General features: G+C 50.9%; 1 protein-coding gene across 4 annotated transcripts; it reads left to right on the top strand.

Moving 5' to 3' along the window:
* The first annotated feature begins 6045 nt into the window (after window positions 1-6045).
* Window positions 6046-15209, top strand: SLC38A5 (solute carrier family 38 member 5). Of its 4 annotated transcripts, none has more exons than XM_068533420.1 (16): window positions 6046-6149; window positions 7582-7635; window positions 7715-7790; window positions 8065-8249; window positions 8340-8413; window positions 8975-9067; window positions 9194-9272; window positions 10978-11060; window positions 11370-11428; window positions 11530-11652; window positions 11864-11943; window positions 12608-12708; window positions 12971-13086; window positions 13893-14037; window positions 14131-14234; window positions 14734-15209. In XM_068533420.1, exons 2-16 carry the CDS (start codon window positions 7583-7585, stop codon window positions 14833-14835), a joined length of 1473 nt encoding a protein of 490 aa, XP_068389521.1. In that variant the 5' UTR covers window positions 6046-6149; window position 7582; the 3' UTR covers window positions 14836-15209. The 4 variants fall into 4 exon arrangements, with proteins under 4 accessions (XP_068389521.1, XP_068389522.1, XP_068389523.1 ...); XM_068533421.1 differs by lacking the exon at window positions 6046-6149 and adding an exon at window positions 7144-7165; XM_068533422.1 differs by lacking the exon at window positions 6046-6149 and adding an exon at window positions 7148-7229 and having other exon boundaries at window positions 8134-8249.
* The last annotated feature ends 2555 nt before the right edge of the window (window positions 15210-17764 follow it).

The following is a 17764-nucleotide window of genomic DNA, read 5'->3' as shown; positions in this document are numbered from 1 at the left end:
GTTCCCAGCATGCAACGGGCGCGAGTAAAGCCGCCGAAGTCGCGCAAGGCATGGCCGAAACGTCGCGAGGCACGAGAACTGACTTTGTTCTTTTGTTACAAGGCGAAAATCGACGTACTCTCCGCCCCTCCCTTCTTGTACAATAGTATTCCTTGAGCCTGTGGACTACATTTCCCAAGATACAACGCGCACGGCGGCACGTATTTATTTTTCGCGCGCCGCGAAGTGCAATTACCTCTGGCGTAGCGAATTTGAGAGGAAGGAGAGCGCGTTAATTAAGTGCGCGAGCGCGCAGAAGCTGCTCGGCTGCGATTTCAAATCCCACTTCTGCTAATTGATAGCGCCTTCTGACTGTTACCGTCTCAGAACTGCGGTTTCTTCTTCTGTAAAATGGGGGTAACAAGTAGTACAGACTCCACAGAGAGTCATTGGCAGGATTAAATAGGTGTAGTTCCGCACACTGTCTGTAATTCTGTGTTCTTCAAACACTTTTAACTCGGACCTAGAAAAAAAGACTGCATCTCGACCCAGTGCACAAGCAAATATAGTAATGGAAACATTTATTATAGCGTTTACCATGTGCCAGGCACTCTTCTGAGTGCTCTCAGTGGTGTGCTGGTAAATGGTTAACAATCAGCTCTTTAGGTGGAGAGGGAGAGGAAGCCCTGATTTCTAACATTTGCCAGTTTCCATGGTTTACATACTATCATCTTGTCAGATTTCAACTTACCAAGGTGTAGTCACGGAACACAGAGTCTGGAAGAGATGCACTAGTGCACCATTGTGTATTATTTCTACAGTACAATTAAACTAGGGATGAATGATCTCAGGAGCATAGAAATAATGAAATGTAGTAAAATAATAATTAAGAAGTGATGAGTTTTGAGTATTTATCACCTTTTAAAATCTAATTTAGTTAATTATAAGTTTACATAATTTCATTTTTAATAATAGCTGTGTTTTCCCCAGTTTACAGATGAGGAAAAGGAGACAAAGGAGAATATATATATATATATTAGATGTGTAAACATATGCCATTTACTGCATATGTGATGATATAGAAATATATAGTGATGTCTAATATTTACTAGTATGTAAATTATATATTAGCAAATAAATATAAATATAAATATGTCATTATGTGCAAATATATAATATATATTTATGCTTTTTTGTATAGTTTATGTATAAAATATACATATCTGATATAAATGTATATGCTGATATATATATATATATAAATCTGCTAGTATCTATATATATCTACTTACTAAAGTAACTACTAAATGTAAATGTACTATTAAGTATATAAATATGTTATGTCAGGTGGTGATAAAAGCTATGAAGGATAATAAAGGAGGGTGAAAGGATTGGAGAGTAACAGGGGTTGAATTGCTATTTTAGACAGTGTGGTCAGGGAAGGCTTTCTGACGAGGTGACATTTGAGCTGAGACCTGAAGGGGGGCACACCCTAGGAATGTTTGGAGGAAGAGCATTCCAGGCAGTGGGAACACCAAGTGCAAAGACCCTGAAATGGGAATGAGCTTGGCGAGTATTCAAACAACTGAACGATAGATTCATCATTCCTTAGAAATGTGAGCTTCGCTAGGCAGGGGTTTCTGTTGTTTTGTTCACTGCTGCCTCCCTGGCGCCTAGAGTAGGGCCCGGCACACAGGTGGTGTTCAATAGATGTTTGCTGAATTCACCCTTTTGTTGCTTTGTTCCTTCACTCTTTCCGTAGTGGTGTGCTCTGCATTTATGTGGGGCCCTGGGAGGAGGTGTAGACAGCCGCGCAGAGACCCTGGAGAGCCAGGGAGGAAGCCAGAGCTTGTCAGCGGAGTTCAAGGGCATTGTGGGGGGCGGTGGGAACATGGCTCCCCTGCAGAGGTGAGCAAGTGTGAGAAAGCAAGGGTTCAAGCCACCAGGCGCTGCTCCACAGAGAGGAGGGGGTGCCAGGCATTGGGGGCCCATGTTCACCCTGTGGGACGCTTCCTGTTTTCTTGCCTCTCACAAAGAGGATGTTTAATTTTTTGCAAAGAAACTTGCTTCCTCCAGCAGGGCTGGGGGGATTGGGGGACAGGAGCCAGGCTCTGAACTCCCCAGGCTCTTCCCGAAGTGGGGTGTCCGCCTGCAGCTCCCACCCAGCACCCCACTGAGTGTAAAGGTGTCCTCCCCTCAGCCTCCTGAAAAGGTCAAGGAGAGGGGAGCTGCCAGGCCGGCCCTGTGCCGGAGGGCATCTTACCACGTGAGGGAAAGACGGGGGTGGTCCAGGCGCAGGGGACCAGACAGTGACTCAAAAAGCCTTGCAGTCCAGGGGCTGCTTTGAGGGACGGAAGAGTTATCCGTGGGGAGCCTGCATGAAAGGAGAGATTAGAATCCAAACCCAGCTCAGTGGGGGGATGCCTTCACTGGCAGAGAAGAGTTCATTAATTCCTTTCCCAAAGATGTTATTGAGCGATTACTGTATGTCAAGCATTGTTCTTAGTGCTTTACCTGTATTCATTCATTCAATCTTCCCCATGGCCCTGAGTTAGGCAGTAGTAAGCCCTGCGGGAAGCTGAAACAGTGAGGTTTCGAAACTTGCTCCTGGCCGCACAGCTCCTAAGTGGCAGAGCTGGGAAAGCTCGCGCTGTTAACTGCTTTGCTCCGTGGCTCCCTCCCCTGAAGACTGCTGAGTAGTGTTTTAATGAAAAGCAGGGGTCTGCTTAGAAGAACTGACAAGATCCTAAACTGACTTTTAATAGATTCGATAGGAATCCCAAATGTCCCACGAGGGTCTGCTTTAATGAACCAACAAAAGCCTTAAATGACCCTGAGAAAGGGCCCTACTTTGATGAACGAACAAAGCGTTCTTATCCCTGGCGCGGCCTCAAGGCCTCGGTCAAGCTTAAAGACATCTGTTCCTTCTAAAGCAGGCTGCCTCTGCAGCCAGATTTCACTTTCCCTTTGTTTTTCCTCCTACCAGCATATGTGGAACACCTGCTATTTCCAATGCCCTGAAACTTAGCTGAGCTATGGGGTGCAGAGCTGGATGAAGGTTTGCCCCTCCCCTAGAAGAGTTCACTCGGCAGAAATAAAAATAATGATGATAATATGACACTTGATAAGTAGTATTCATTGACCTCCAGCTGTGTGCCCAGGTGGCCTTGTGCTGGGCAACGTGGGAGGGCAGGGCTGGCCCTTGGAGGGGAAGACAATGATCAGAGGAAGCTGCTGCTGGGAGGTGGTGGGTGAGGGCATCTGTTTTTTGTTGAAGTTTCACTAGTTCTTCGGATGGGACACTTCAAACTTTTCTTGAAATCTAGACACCTGCCTAGCCAGTCCCCGTCCCCCCCCCCCCGCCCGCCCCTTAGTCATTTGGGCCAAGGCCTCTGCTGACAGGTGTCTCTTTCCCTGGCTGGCCTGGAGCACAGATGTTTAATGGCTCTCAGGGGGGAAGAGGAGAGAGACGAGAGATCACGGAGTAGGCCGGGATAGACGGGGGAGTGGTGTGTGTGTGTGTGCGTGTGTGTGTGTGTGCTCCCGCCGGCTTGCGCCCGCGCGCCTGTGTATGAATACCCTGAGGGTATCTCAGCTACCTGTACATGTTCCCAGCAACAAACACACGTATGTGAGTTCCACGTGTGTCTTACTATGTTACTTGCCTGGTTGTGTCTTATGTCTGTCGCTGCCTATCCAACTCGTGTGTTTCCTTTTTGACAACTGTGTGTTGGTCCCATCTGCTTGCACAATTCATCTACATGGGGCTGTGTGTGTGTGTGTTCCCTGGGTGCTTATGTGTCTCCTTTGTAATGCTCGTGGGTGAGAAGTGTGTTAATCTGTCTCTCCTCTGTGTGTGTGTCTCCGATGTCTGTGTGTCTTTCTTCTCTGGCACCATGTTTGCATCTCTCCTCTGTGAGTGGCTATAGGTGTGTGCTCCAGAAGGGCATTTCTTTTGGTGGCAGTGTATGTTCCCTTGTTTCCTCTTCATGCAGCTTTAGGTGTATTTTCTGCATTTCCTCTTTGTAATGATAGTAAGTGTACTCTCTGCATCCCTGTTTTTCCAGTTTGTGCGCCTATATATGCGTTCCCTGTGCATGTCTTCCCTGACTTGATTTGTGTGAATAGCTGTGTATACACGGCTGTGTGCAGCTGTCTGCTTGAATGCAGTTGTGCATGTGTCTGTAACTGCGGCTTCTCTGTCTGTACAATCGTGTCTGCCTGCGGGTGCCTCTCTCTCTGTGACCAGAGCTGTATGTGGTCACAAGTTCATACACAAATTCACATGCACAGAGGTATCATGATAGAGGCTGAACCTGGACGTTGGCCTCCAGGGCCATCTGAACCTGGAATCGTGTGTGTGGGAGATGCTGGGCCTGTGTATGATGTTGTCGGCTCTGTGGAATCATATTTGTCTGTGTGCTCTGGCTCTGTGTGTGGCTGTGAGTCTGTGTGTGATTTGCCTGTTGGTTCTCTTTGGTGTGGCTGTGAGTCCGTGGGTGATGATGTCTGTGAGTCTGTAGTGGCTGTAAAGCAGTGTGAGCCTATCCCCGCATCCGTCTGTGATCTCTGTGTGCGGCTCAGTGGGTGATGATACTTATAAGACTAAGTCACTCTGTGTGGCTATACGTGGCTGTCCCATGGCCTGGGCTCTCCGTGTGCCGTCTGCGCGTGTTCGTATTGGTCAGCCTGTATTCTCTGTGTGTGGCTGGGAGTCTGCATGCGAGTTTGTACCTCTGTGGGTGATGGCGAGCCTGCCTCCATCTCTAAGCCCCTGGATGGGGCTGCGATCTCTGAGTGTGCGGGAGTCTCTCTCCTGCTGTGCGGAAGTGAACGCCCCATCCCACCCTCCTCGCACTGCGAGTGGGGTGGGAGCCTCCAGGCTAGCTTTGAAGTCCCAGCCAGCCCCTGGCCTTTCCGGGAATTCTGTGCTCCCTGTGGGGGGCGGGCAGGTGGGTGGAGGGGCCGGGACAGAGGCCTCTTGTCCACCTGGGCCTCAAACAGCCCAGTCGAGTTGGGCCTGGACCCCATGTCCACCCCGCCTGACTTCCTGCAGGAGACGCAGACATGCCTGTCACATGCCCGAATGGAGTCAACTGACAGACCCCTATTTAAGAGAGACAGGCAGACAGACAGTGGGGCTCCTCCGTTAGGGTGTGGACAGGCTCCACCCAATGCCTAGGCTGGGGTCCAGGACTTCAGGGTGTGCCTAGTTTGCAGACAGTGTGTATCCACACTCCCCGCCCAACTACAAGTACCCTCCCTGCCTCCCTCTGGGGACCCCCCCCCAAGATCTAGGGTCCTCTGTCGGCTGGGCTGTCTGTCTGAGGTCAGCCTCTGGTGGCCTGGCCGTGCCTCTCCCTGCACCTGTCCCACTGCTGTCCCCAGGTCTGTCTGCTCCTCTGCCTGAATCTGACTTTCTCTGCCTGTTGCCACCTGCCCCTCCGTGTGTCTCTCTGCCTCAGCCACTTGCTCTGTCCCTTTGAGCCAGTGTGTCTGTTCCTAACCTCTGTTTGGGGATGTGTCTGGCGGTGTCCACCTGTCCATCTGCATTCATCCAGGAGCTTGCGAGAGCCTCTCCTTGCCCACCGTTTCTGAGTCTCTTTCTTCGCTGACTGCCCCTCTGCCTGTCTACCACTCCCTCACACTCTGTCTTTCTGTCCCCTCCTGTTGTCTGTCCTTGTGCTGTTTCTTCTGCCTGCCTGTCTCTATTTGGGATTGTTTCTCTTCCTATCTCTGTCTCTCCTCCTGCCATCCATCCCATCCCACTGTATGTCTGACCCCTGAGTCAGTTCTGTCTGTCTGTCCCTCTCTCTAGGAGTGGATCTACTCCCTTGATCTTTCAGCCCATCTCCCTCACCTCCCCCAAAACCTCTGTTTCCCTCCATGTGGGTTCAGATGAAGGGAGGCACACCCCCCCACGACTTCCCCCTGCCCAGAACCAGAAGAGGGAAACTGAATTAAAGTTAAAACTTTACAGGAAAAAAAATCCGCCTGCCAGATGGGGCCCGGGCAGTGCTGATTAGCCGCCGAGCAAGCCCGGCGGAGTTGATTGGTCAGAGGGCAGGCGAAGGCAGGGTCTGGCTGAGCGGGAGCCCTGCCGCCCCGGCGGGGTCCCAGAGCCCTAGTTCTGAGTTGCTGCCGCTTCAAGAGCTGAGAGGAGCAGGGAGGTGAGGAGGGGGTGCTGGCCATCGAGGGGGGCTCCTGAGTCCCCAAGGCACGAATGGGGGTCCTGGGAGAGGGCTCAGGGGTTCCCTGGAGGCATTTTTAGCACTAGTACACAATTGAATGGGAGGGGGAATCCTTTTGGTACCCTGATCCCAGGAAATGAATTCAGGAGTGGGTGGGAGGCTCCAGAGGGTGCTCATGGCTGACGATGGGGCTCCTTGAGAGCCTTCCCTGACCCAGGAAGGGGATTCAGGGCTTGGGTAGGGGGTTTCCTGGAGGGAGTTTTAGTCATGATGGGGACCTTGAATGGGGGTTTCTGAGATACGGCATTCCCAGGAAGTGAGTTCAGGGCTGGGGGCTTCTTCAGAGACACTCCATGCAGAAGAGGGAGGCTCCAGGCTTGCGTGGGGATTGCAGAGACACCCCACCCCAGGAAACACATCAGGCCCTGGGAGGGGGCTTTTGATGATTGTCTCAGAGACAGCTTCTCTTCAGGAGGGGAAATTAGGGCTTGGCCATGTTCCTGAGACACCCCAAGCCCAGAAAGGATCTCAAGTCTGGAAGTGTCTCTAAAGTGACTTCTACTGGAATAGGAGTGTTTAAGACTTGACAAGGGTCCCAGAAAATACCTCTCTAGTCCCTAGAAGGGGGATTAAATGAGGGTCCCTGGGTCACTTCTATCCCTGGAGGGGGGTTCAGTTTGGAGAATTGCTTTTGGCCTCTAGTGAGAATATTCAGAGTTGTGGCAGAGAGCAGTTTGCCGCGTCCAGGGGGTGGGGGGCTGGGGTCGCTGAGCCCGCCTCCCATCCTCAGCCCCTCCAACAGGTTGCATCAGCTCTGGGCTCAGGCTGGCGGCCCAGGCGGGGAGGAGGGGGGTAGGGGGCGTTAGGAGGGGTGGGGCAGTCAGGCGGACACGTGTCCCTGTAAGGAGTGAGAGGCATGACCACGCGGTGAGGGTGGAGGGAAGAGGGGGGTGCGCGGGGGACCGGGGAAGGGAAGAGACAGACAGCAAGAGAGAGTGAGTCTGGGGTCTGGGAGGAGAGGCTATCCCAGCTCCAAATGGCCATCTCATCTGCTGAGGGGTCGGTATCTCTCTCTTTCTGTCTCTGTCTCTACCCCTCTATCTCTTGCTGCCCTCTTTTTCTCCATGTCTCAGTGAGTAACTGTTGGCGTCTCTCCCCTGAGTCCCTCTCTCTCTCTCTCTCATCTCTTTCTTTGTCGGCCTCTCCCTCTTGTCTCCAATTATCTCCACTTATCTCCCTGTCTCTCTAATCCCTCTGTTCCTGTTCCCCTCACCTCATCTTTGTGTCTCTGTTTCTATATCTATCTGTCCGTCGCTATCGGACCCCCCCGACCCCCTTCATCTAGTTCTCCCCACTTTGTAAGTCCCCCTGCTCCATCTCTGAGCCCCCCACCCCATTTCTCTGCCCACAGGATGGAACTGCAGGATCCAAAGATGAACGGAGCCCTCCCTGGGGGTGCTGTGGAGTGAGTCGGGGACCCAAGGGGTTGAGGTCAGGGATCAGAATTACCTTCTCATCAGCCTCAATTTCCCTGTCTATTCTAGCTACAGGCAGGAGCACGAGGGCTTCCTGCCCAGCCATAGTCCTTCTCCTGGGAGGAAGCCAGCCCAGTTCATGGATGTGAGTGACCCCACAGGATCTGTCCCAGCTGCACCTTGCCCAGCTCAGCCCCTCCCCTACTGCTCCCTCTTCCCGGTTATTCCCTTCAGCTGTTTTGCCTCTGGTCGCTGCCCCACCCTTCCCTGTTCCTCTCCACTTCCAGCTGCTCCCCTCTAAAATCTCACCTAGCCTTTCCCTTCCCAGCTCTCCTCGTCTTCAAATCTTTTTCCTTCCTCTGATGGCCCTTCCTGGGCTTCTCCTCTGCCCCAGTCACTTCTTCCCTAGTCTTTCCCAGGCCCCGGCACTGGTCTCCTTCCCTGGTCCCCCTCCCCATGTGTGCCCGGGCCTTGCCCCTTACCCGCAGTTCGAGGGGAAGACATCGTTTGGAATGTCAGTGTTCAACCTCAGCAACGCCATCATGGGCAGCGGCATCCTGGGGCTGGCCTATGCCATGGCCCACACAGGGGTCCTCTTCTTCTTGTGAGTCCTAGGCAGTCTGGGGTGGGGGAGGGGTGTGGTGGGCAGGCGGGAGGCCTGGGGGCCAAGTCCAAGCAGTGCCATCTGCCACAGGGCCCTGCTGCTCTGCATCGCTCTTCTGTCTTCGTACTCCATCCATCTCCTGCTGACCTGTGCTGGTGTTGTAGGTGAGCTCAACCTAGACCTTGGACCCCAGATCCTGGATCCAGGACCCCAGACACCACGCTCAGCTCTCTGGGCTCCAGACCTCAGAGGGCACCCTGGCCCTCAGACCTCATCTGGGCTCCCAGATTCCCAGCTCCCAATCCGCAACCCTCAGCCCTCAGTCTGGCCATCAAACCAGACCCTCTACCCCAGACCACTCCACTCCACTTCTAGCCCCCACCCCTCAGTCTCCAGCACACGTATCCATGGAAGCCAGCCCCGCAACCCTGAGACTGCCGGTCCTCAGCCCCCAGCTCTCAGACTTCACTCCTGCCATGCCTCAGTCCATATCCTGCCCCAAGACCCCAACTACCCACATCCGGCCCCCAACCTTCTCCCTGGTCACAGATCCACCTACCAGACTCCAACCCCAACTGCTTAGCCCTTACCTCCAGCTCCCAGCAATGAGGCCCAATTAGCCCAAACCCCAGCTCCCCAGCTCCCAGACTCTCTGGCCTCCAACTCACCCCTGGCCTGGCCTCCTCGACCCACAACCTGTTCCTTTCTGGTCCCCTCCCCTCCAGGCATCCGAGCCTATGAACAGCTGGGACAGAGGGCGCTGGGGCCTGTGGGGAAGGTAGTGGTGGCCGCGGTCATCTGTCTGCACAATGTTGGGGGTGAGGACTCTGGGAGGTGGGGGTCAGCTTGTGGGAAGAGGGTGGGCTGAGGTGGGCTTCCCCAGGCTGGGGTGGGAGGGAGATGAGAGGGATCCTTCTGCTTACACCTCCCCCCACCTGCACCAGCCATGTCCAGTTACCTGTTCATCATCAAATCCGAACTCCCCCTGGTTATCGGCACTTTCCTGGACATGGACCCTGAGGGGTGAGTGTGCAACACCCCTTGGCTCTGGCCCACAGACCACTGATTCTGCCCGTGAGGTCTGGCTACTAGCTTCAACTGTGTGTCCAGCTGACCCCCAGGTCTTCCATTTTGAGACATTTGGGCAGGCCAGTTTGTTCAGACTGCGATTCCTGTGTGTTGTGATGCCAGTAGTATGTGTGACTCTTGCTCTGGCTGTAGGAGTCCAGTAAGACCATGTGTTGATTTTTGTGACTGTTCTGGCTGACTCTGTGTGTGCAGTGTACTCTGATGTTGACCGTGTGGCTGTACCTATCCAGTTGACCTAAACTCTGTCCGTGGGTTTGATTCTGTGACTCTTATACTGGCAGGTTCTCTGGCCATCTGTATGCTAGCTGACTACAGCTGTGTCCTGTATACTGTGGCTCCAACCATGTGTGTTTGACATTTGCTTACTCTGACTTTCTCTGTCCAGTGGATTCTGTTTGATTCTGGGTCCATTAGGCTGACTGACTCTGTCTAGCTATAAGTGTATGGTCACTGACTCCAAGAGAGTATGTGCACGTGTGTGTGCAGTGTACCGTGGTGCCAGCTAAGTATATGTGATTTGTGTTTAACTTTCCGTGTTTAACTTGGTGACCATCGTTCTGGCAAATTCTTTCTGGCTGTTTGTGTGTGATCCTCAACTACAACTGTATATGCCTTCTGTATTATGGTTCTAGCCATGTATGTTTGCCTGTTGTTCTGAGTATGTATCCAGCTGACTGTGTGTTTAATTCTGTATCCATCTGCTGGCTGAATCTTTTCAATTGTTTGTATATGATAGCTGATTCTGTGTATCCTGTTAGATCTTTGGTTTGATCCTGAAACCATCCAGGTAGCTGACAGTCTACGTGACTAGGTGTGTCTAACTATTATAATTAGCTCCCACTGTATATATGACCAATGGTGCTTTGTTAGTTTAGGTCTGTGTAACTGTGTGTCTAAGGTAGAAAGAGAATGTGTGAATACCTGGAGCATAGTAAGCACTTAATAAAATTCTTTTGAATAAATGAGCAGTTGTTCAGACAATTCTGTATTAACAGACTATCTTGCCTGGGCACCTCCCTCCAATCTCTGTACAGATCCTGCTCTTTCTTTGAGCTTGGTTCCAATTGAGTGGTCAGCTGGCTGATTCTGTCTCTATTTCCATCTTTGACTGTGTGGCCAAATCGGCCCAGCCACTTTCAGGTGCTCAACAAACCTTGAGTTGTTCAAACAACCACACATGTGTGTTTCTGACTTTTGTCTGACTCTGCATTGTTGCCTGCCTACCAGATCATCAGACTGGTGTTCTACCTATCAGACATACCAGGGTCATGACTCTCTCTGTGTCTGGTACCTTGTGTTGGACTATGTGAGTCTGGCTGATGTGGGGTATTGTTTGCTCATCTGCTTGTATGTCCATCTGAGGTCTGATGGCACACTTTTGTCCAGCTGTGTGTGTGTTTCCAGCTATATCCCTCTGACTGTGTGTGACTGACAGTCCGATAATCCGTCTGGCTGTTTCCGTCAATCATTTTGTGCCATTTGTCTCTGTAACCACCTGGATGACTTCTCATAGCTGAAGGGTCAGCCCATCTCTCCTGACTGCATGCAGAAACCTCTCTGTCCAGCTGTCTTCTATGAGCGTCTGCCTGACAGTTTTCTTTGATAGGCAGCTAGTCACTATGTTTACCTGTCTCCTTAGGGACTGGTTCTTGAAGGGAAACCTCCTCATCATCATTGTCAGTGTGTTAATCATCCTGCCACTGGCCCTCATGAGACACTTGGGTAAGAGGCTTCCTGCGTTGGTCATTGGATGGTGGAATTAGAGAAGGGGAGCCAGATTCAAAGAATCTCCACTTTCAAGGGCTATGGAATACCAGAGGAGAGCTTGTTTGGTGTGGGGTTTTAACAGATGAATAAGAGTTTGCTAAGTGCGTGTGTGTGTGGGGGGGGGGTGGTCCAGGTAGAAGTAGAAGTTTGTGCAAAGTGTGGCAAAATTGGGGTGAGGGGGCCTTGAAGGCCAGCCTGGGGGGGTTGATATTTGCTCTGGGGGAATCCCTTGATTTCTGAGGCTCCATATATTGCCCCTTGCAGGCTACCTGGGGTATACCAGTGGTCTCTCTCTGACCTGTATGCTATTTTTCCTCATTTCGGTGAGTCTGAGGGAGAAGGACATGAAAAAGTGTGGAGGGAGTTTGGGGCATTGGGACATAGCCTTCCCCATGACCTCACTTCCACACCCTCCCTCCCCCAGGTCATCTATAAGAAGTTCCAGCTTGGCTGTGCTATAGGCCACAATGAGACAGCAGTGGAGAGGAAGAGCCCCCCAAGCCTCAACACAAGCTGTGAGGCCCAGATGTTCACAGCTGACTCACAGGTTGGTGTGCAGGCATATGTCTATGCCTTGCACCGCACTCAGGTCCTCTGGTTCTGTCACACAGTGCACTCTGCTCAGAGTGGAGCCAGGTATCAGACACTGGGGGCTTCCATGTGTCTGATATGGAGGGCAGTGGTGGGGCTGGGGGGATGGGGAGGAGAGGATTGAACCCTGCATGCTCTAATCTCTTGTACTTGGGCCACTCCCCCAGATGTTCTACACAGTGCCCATTATGGCTTTTGCTTTTGTCTGCCACCCTGAGGTGCTGCCCATCTACACAGAACTCTGCCGGTGAGTGGGCAGGCAAGTGGGCATGCGTGATGGGGCAGCAGGTGGGGTGATAGTCATAATGTCTGATAAGCCCTACAACAGTCCTTGTGCTGTAGCTTGATTGTGGCTAGATTGTGCCAAGGGAGGTGTTTGAGGTGGCCAGGAGGCCTTGGGAAACGCAGGGCAGTGACTGTTTACTAATTGGGACTTTTAAGTATTCTACTCTTTTAACATCCAGTACAAGTATGAATGGACAAGTGGGGAGGCTGAGAAGATGAGATGGAGGGGTGGCATACGTGGATGGGATGCGGAGACGGGGATGGTCAGATGGAGAGGGATATGGATGGACAAAGGGAGGGCAGGGATGATATGATAGGGGGATGTATGGATGATCAGTCAGAGGGACAGCATGGATGATCAGAATGGAGAGGCTGTGACAGTCTAATGGAAGAGAGAGGCAGAGATGGGCGGAGAGATAGGCCAAGATGGTCATATGGGGTAAGATGGATGGACAGAGAAGGGAGGCGTGGCTAGTACAAGGGAGGCAGAGATGGGCATCCCAGTGTGTACTAGCTGAACCTCAGCTCTGGGAGGAGGGGACTCTGGAGGATGGGGGCTGGTTTTGAGGGGCCTGGACCAAGTCCAGGGGTCTGGGCATGACAGTTCTATGACCTCTATACCTCAGGCCCTCCAAGCGCAGAATGCAGGCCGTGGCCAATGTGTCCATTGGGGCCATGTTCTGCATGTATGCACTCACAGCGACCTTTGGCTACCTGACCTTCTACAGTGAGTGGGGCTGGGGCCAGGGTTGGGTAGGGAGCTGGGGTGGGGACTGGGCAGACTGCTGGGCAGGAACCTGAGCACTTTCCCTCCATGCCCTCAGACCTATCAGTTTCAAAAGGGACTTTACGCATCACACATGGAGATTTTGTCACCGTCTGTGTGTGTGTGTGTGTGTGTGTGTGCGCGCGTGTGCACACGTATATGTTTCTGGGACACTGGTCCTGGTGCTCCAGTCACATCCCGTATCCCATGTTCCATGTCCCAGGCAGCGTGGAGGCTGAGATGCTGCACATGTACAGCCAGCAGGATCTGCTCATCCTCTGTGTGCGCCTAGCCGTGCTGCTTGCGGTGACTCTCACTGTGCCAGTTGTGCTGTTCCCTGTGCGTTGGGGGCGAGGGTGGGCCCATGGAGCGGAGGGACATGGATGGATGGGTAGGGGGCATAGACAGGAATGTTTGGATGGACAGTAGAGATGGGAGTGGATGGATGGATGGATAGAGGAGGTTGGGATGGACAGACAGGGAAGGCAGAGTTGTCAAATGGACAGAGAGGGCAAAAATAGATGGTCAGACACAAGGTGGACATAGATGGCAGAGCAGAAAGAATCAGGAGGACAGGGGCAGTCAGTTGGAGGGAGGAGGCACAGATGTCTGGCTAGACAGAAGAGGGAGGCAGGAATGGTCAGACAGGGAAGAGGCACAGATAGACATTCAGGATGGAGAAATAGGGATGGCCAGAAAAAGGGTGGAGGCAGGAGTAGTGAGGTGTAGGAGGGACAAGGCTCTCAGACGGAGAGGTGGGATGACTAGACAGAGGGGGGAGATATGGAGGTTGTCAGATGGAGAGAGAGGGACAGGGATCTCAGGGTGAAAGCACAAGTGGGTGGTCAGACAGGAGGAGGCAGAGATAGTTGGATAGAGGAGGAGGACAAGATTTCAGACAGTGAGTGGAGGAATAGATGGATGATCAGACAGAAGGAAGAGTCATGGGTTGTCAGACAGAGGGAGGCAGGATGCTCATTCAGAAGGTGGAAACATAGAAGGATGGTCAGACAGGGTGGAGAGACAGTCAGATGGAGGGGAAATCAGGGATCTCAGACTGAGGGCGGTGTTAAAGACAGATGACTACATGGAAGGGGAGGTAGTGCTTGAGCCCTGACCTGTGTCCTACCCTACTCTGGTCACAGATCCGCCGGGCTCTGCAGCAGCTGCTCTTCCCAAGCAAGGCCTTCAGCTGGCCACGCCATGTGGCCATAGCCCTGATCCTCCTTGTCTTGGTCAATGTCCTCGTCATCTGCGTGCCAACTATCCGGGATATCTTTGGGGTTATCGGTCAGTACCCCCAACCCCAGTCCCAGACCCCACCTAATATGGGCCTTGTACCCCAAACTTACATTGATTCTGTCCCTCCTGCTTGTCCTTCAGGGTCCACCTCAGCCCCCAGCCTCATTTTCATCCTTCCCAGCGTCTTCTACCTCCGCATTGTACCCTCTGAGGTGGAGCCCCTCTACTCCTGGCCCAAGATCCAGGTGAGCATTCCAGGGGAGGGCTGGGGAAAGAGGGAGCATTCTGAGGAGGGAGCACTCCAGGATGGCTAGAAGTTGAAGGAACATTTTCAAGAGGAGGCTTGGCGGGGAGGGGGGCAGATGGTCTGGAAGAATGAAGGAGATTGTCATAGGAAGGGCCTGAGCAGACAGAGCACAAGAAGGGTCTAAGAAGACAGGAAGCACTCAAAAGGGGGCTGGCTTAGAGGAAGCATTCTTCAGACAGATGGAAGGAGCACTCTCAGAAGAGGGTTGGAACGTTTTCAAGGAGGATGTGGGAGAGTACTCCCTGAAGGGTTCTAGGAAGATGGAAGGAGGATTCACAGGAAGGCACTGGTTTTAAGGAAGGAGAGGGAGCAGGAAAGGAGGGTCATGAATGAACGGGGCACTCTCTGGAGGGGGTGGAGGGCTTGAGGAACATCCTTTGGAGGAGCTTGGGTGTAGGTACCCAACCAGCTCCATCTTTTCTCCCTCACATCCACAGGCTCTGTGTTTTGGTATCCTGGGGGTCCTCTTCATGGCGATCAGTCTAGGTTTCATGTTTGCCAACTGGGCCACAGGCCAGAGCCATGTATCTGGACACTGACCAAGCCCTGCTCCACCTGGGCCCCCGTGTGCATGTGCCTGTGCACGTGGAGTAAGATGGGGCTGCTCTCCCGGGTCCCTCCTGCCTGGAGTGTGGAGGTGGCTGGTTCCCATCAACGTGGCTGTTTCCCATCAACATGGCTGTTGGAGGTAGGGGGCTACAGAGGCTGAAGAGTGGTCCTCTCCCTTCCTCCCCAGGGGATGCCGAGCTTGGATCATGGCCCTAACCCCAACTCCAGCCCCACGGGAGGAGGGGGAGGCCAGGTCCTTGGGGAGCCCCTGCCCAACCCAGTCTTTTCTGCCTCCTCCTGGCAGAAGCTGTTTGAGAGGATCACCCTCGAGCTAAAGGGGAAGAATAAAGATGCTGAATTGCAACTCTGGCTTCAGTTTTTTGATCTCTTTCTAGGACTTCTTGGGGGACCTTTCCTAGGTTCACACAGGGGTAAATTGAGGCCCCAAGAGTAGGACTGCCAGCTCTCATCTGTTCACCCATATCTCCACAGTTCAGTAGCTCGCTACCCAACTCATAGATCTGTTCACTTGCTCACTCAGGAAATACCTCTTGAGAGCCTACTGGCTGCCAGGCACTGCTCTAGGTGCTGGGGATATAGCAATGTATCAAGCAGACAATAACCCCTGAAGTTGATGTTCTAACACAAGAAAGGGCAAACTATTGCATGCAGGCAAAATTCAGCCCACTGCCTTCTTGTATGTCCCCCAAGCTAAGAATGGTTTGCACATTTCTAAATGATTGAAAAAAAATAAAAAGAAGAATAATTTGTGACCCTTGAAAATTAATATGAAATTAAATTTCAGTGTCTGCAAATAAAGTTTTATTAAAACACAGTCACGCTCATTCATTTACACATTGTTGATGGTTCTTTAGTGCTACAGCAGCAGAACTGAGGAGTTGCAACAGAGACCATAGGGCTCACAAAGCCCAACCTATTTATTATCTGGCCCTTTTCAGGAAAAAATTGCTGATCTCTGATCTAGTAGGAGAGAGGAAAACAGATAATCATTCCTGATAAAGATAAGCACTATGAGGAAAATGGGTGATGACTGTGATGCCGGGGGCGGTGGCGGGGGGTGGGGGCAGTCAGGGAGACCTCACTGAGGAAAGGACAAGAAGCTGGGTCCTCGATTGGCTAGAAGGAGCAAGTCCCATGGTTATTTAGACAAAGTTCCAGACAGAGGCAGCAGCAAGTGCAGAGGGCCTGAGGTAGGAGCAAGCATAACAGGTCCAAGGAGGAGCCAGGGTGGCCATTTTGCTCTCCCATCAGCCAATTATACCACAGCCTTGCCAACAGCCTAAGTTATGAAACATGGAATTTTGCCCCCCCAATAGGTGAAAATGGTATTGCTGTTCAAATTCACATGTGTTTCTTTATGAAAGAAGTTTTCAAGTGTTTAAGAGACATTCATTTGTCTTCTCAGATAATTTTTATGCATATATAAGCCACTACAGTTATATAATCTTTTTTCTCCTCTCCATATTTAGAAGTGGGGCAGTTGGCTAGAGTTGATTACTTCTGTATACTCCTTGTTTCACTGTTCCTTCCTTACTGCCACTAAAGTTAAGCACAACAAGCTTGCTTTTTTAAAAAAAAATTTATTTATTTTTAAAATTTATTTATTTTTTGACTGCATTGGGTCTTCATTGCTGTGCACGGGCTTTCTCTAGTTGTGGCGAGCGGGGGCTACTCTTTGTTGCAGTGCGTGGGCTTCTCACTGCGGTGGCTTCTCGTTGTGGAGCATGGGCTCTAGGTGCGGGGACTCAGTAGTTGTGGCTCGCGGGCTCTAGGGCGCAGGCTCAGCAGTTGTGGTTCATGGGCTTAGTTGCTCTGCAGCATGTGGGATCTTCCCGGACCAGGGCTCGAACCCGTGTCCCCTGCATTGGCAGGTGGATTCTTAGCCACTGTGCCACAAGGGAAGCCCAACAAGCTTGCTTTTTAATAATAAATGCTAACTTGAAATTCAGTGCCTGGCCTTAAAAATGTAAATCTTCATATTGAACACCACCCAAAGAGATCATCCTCTCAACAGGGTCTCTTGCAGAGTGAAACTTAAATTTTGATGAAGTCTAATTTATCTTTTTTTTTTTTAATGGGTTGTGCTTTTTGTGTCATGTTTAAGAACTCTTCATCATAATTAAGTTTTAAATTTTTATGTTTTACATTTAAATCTATGATCCATTTGAATTAACTTTTATATTAGGTATGAGGTTTAGGTCAATGTTCTTTTTGGAGAGCCTATGGATATCCAGTTGCTCCAGCACCATTTCTTAAGAAGATAATCCTTCTTCCACTGAATTACTTTTGTAATTTTGTAAAAAAAATCAGTGTGCAACTATTTCTGGGTTTTCTATTTTGTTCCATTGACCTATGTGTCTATTTTCTCCCCAACATCACAGTTCTGATTCCTTGAAATTTGGTAGGGTGATTCCTTCCACTTTATTCTTTTTCAAAATTGTTTTTAGTTATTCTAGTTCCTTTGCCTTTCCATATAAACTTTAGAATAATCTTGTCTATAGCTACTATATTGCTGGAATTTTGATAAGAATTGCATTAAGTCTGTATATCAAAGTGTGGAAAACTGACACCTTTGCTATGTTGAGTCTTCTCTGGTTCTTTTCCTCAATGTTTTGTAGTTTTCAGCATACAAGTTCTATACATGTTTTATTAGATTTATACCTAAGTATTTCATTTTCTTTGCAGCAATTGTAAATGGTATTATGTTTTAAATCTCAGTCCTCATGTGTTCATTGCCCACTATTCCCACTATTAATAAATATTTGTCAATTTTGATCTGGACATGATGCCCAGTGCAATAAGAGGGGTAAGTATTTTGAAATGATGGTAAATATAATATTTTTTTCAGATGATGAGATTATCTACTTAGGAGGTCCAAGAAAAGCAACAGAAGTATTA

Source organism: Eschrichtius robustus, chromosome X (assembly GCF_028021215.1).
Source record: "Eschrichtius robustus isolate mEscRob2 chromosome X, mEscRob2.pri, whole genome shotgun sequence".
Taxonomy (NCBI): Eukaryota; Metazoa; Chordata; class Mammalia; order Artiodactyla; family Eschrichtiidae; genus Eschrichtius; species Eschrichtius robustus.
Note: the sequence above shows the minus strand (reverse complement) of the source record. Positions and strands in the feature narration are given on the sequence as shown.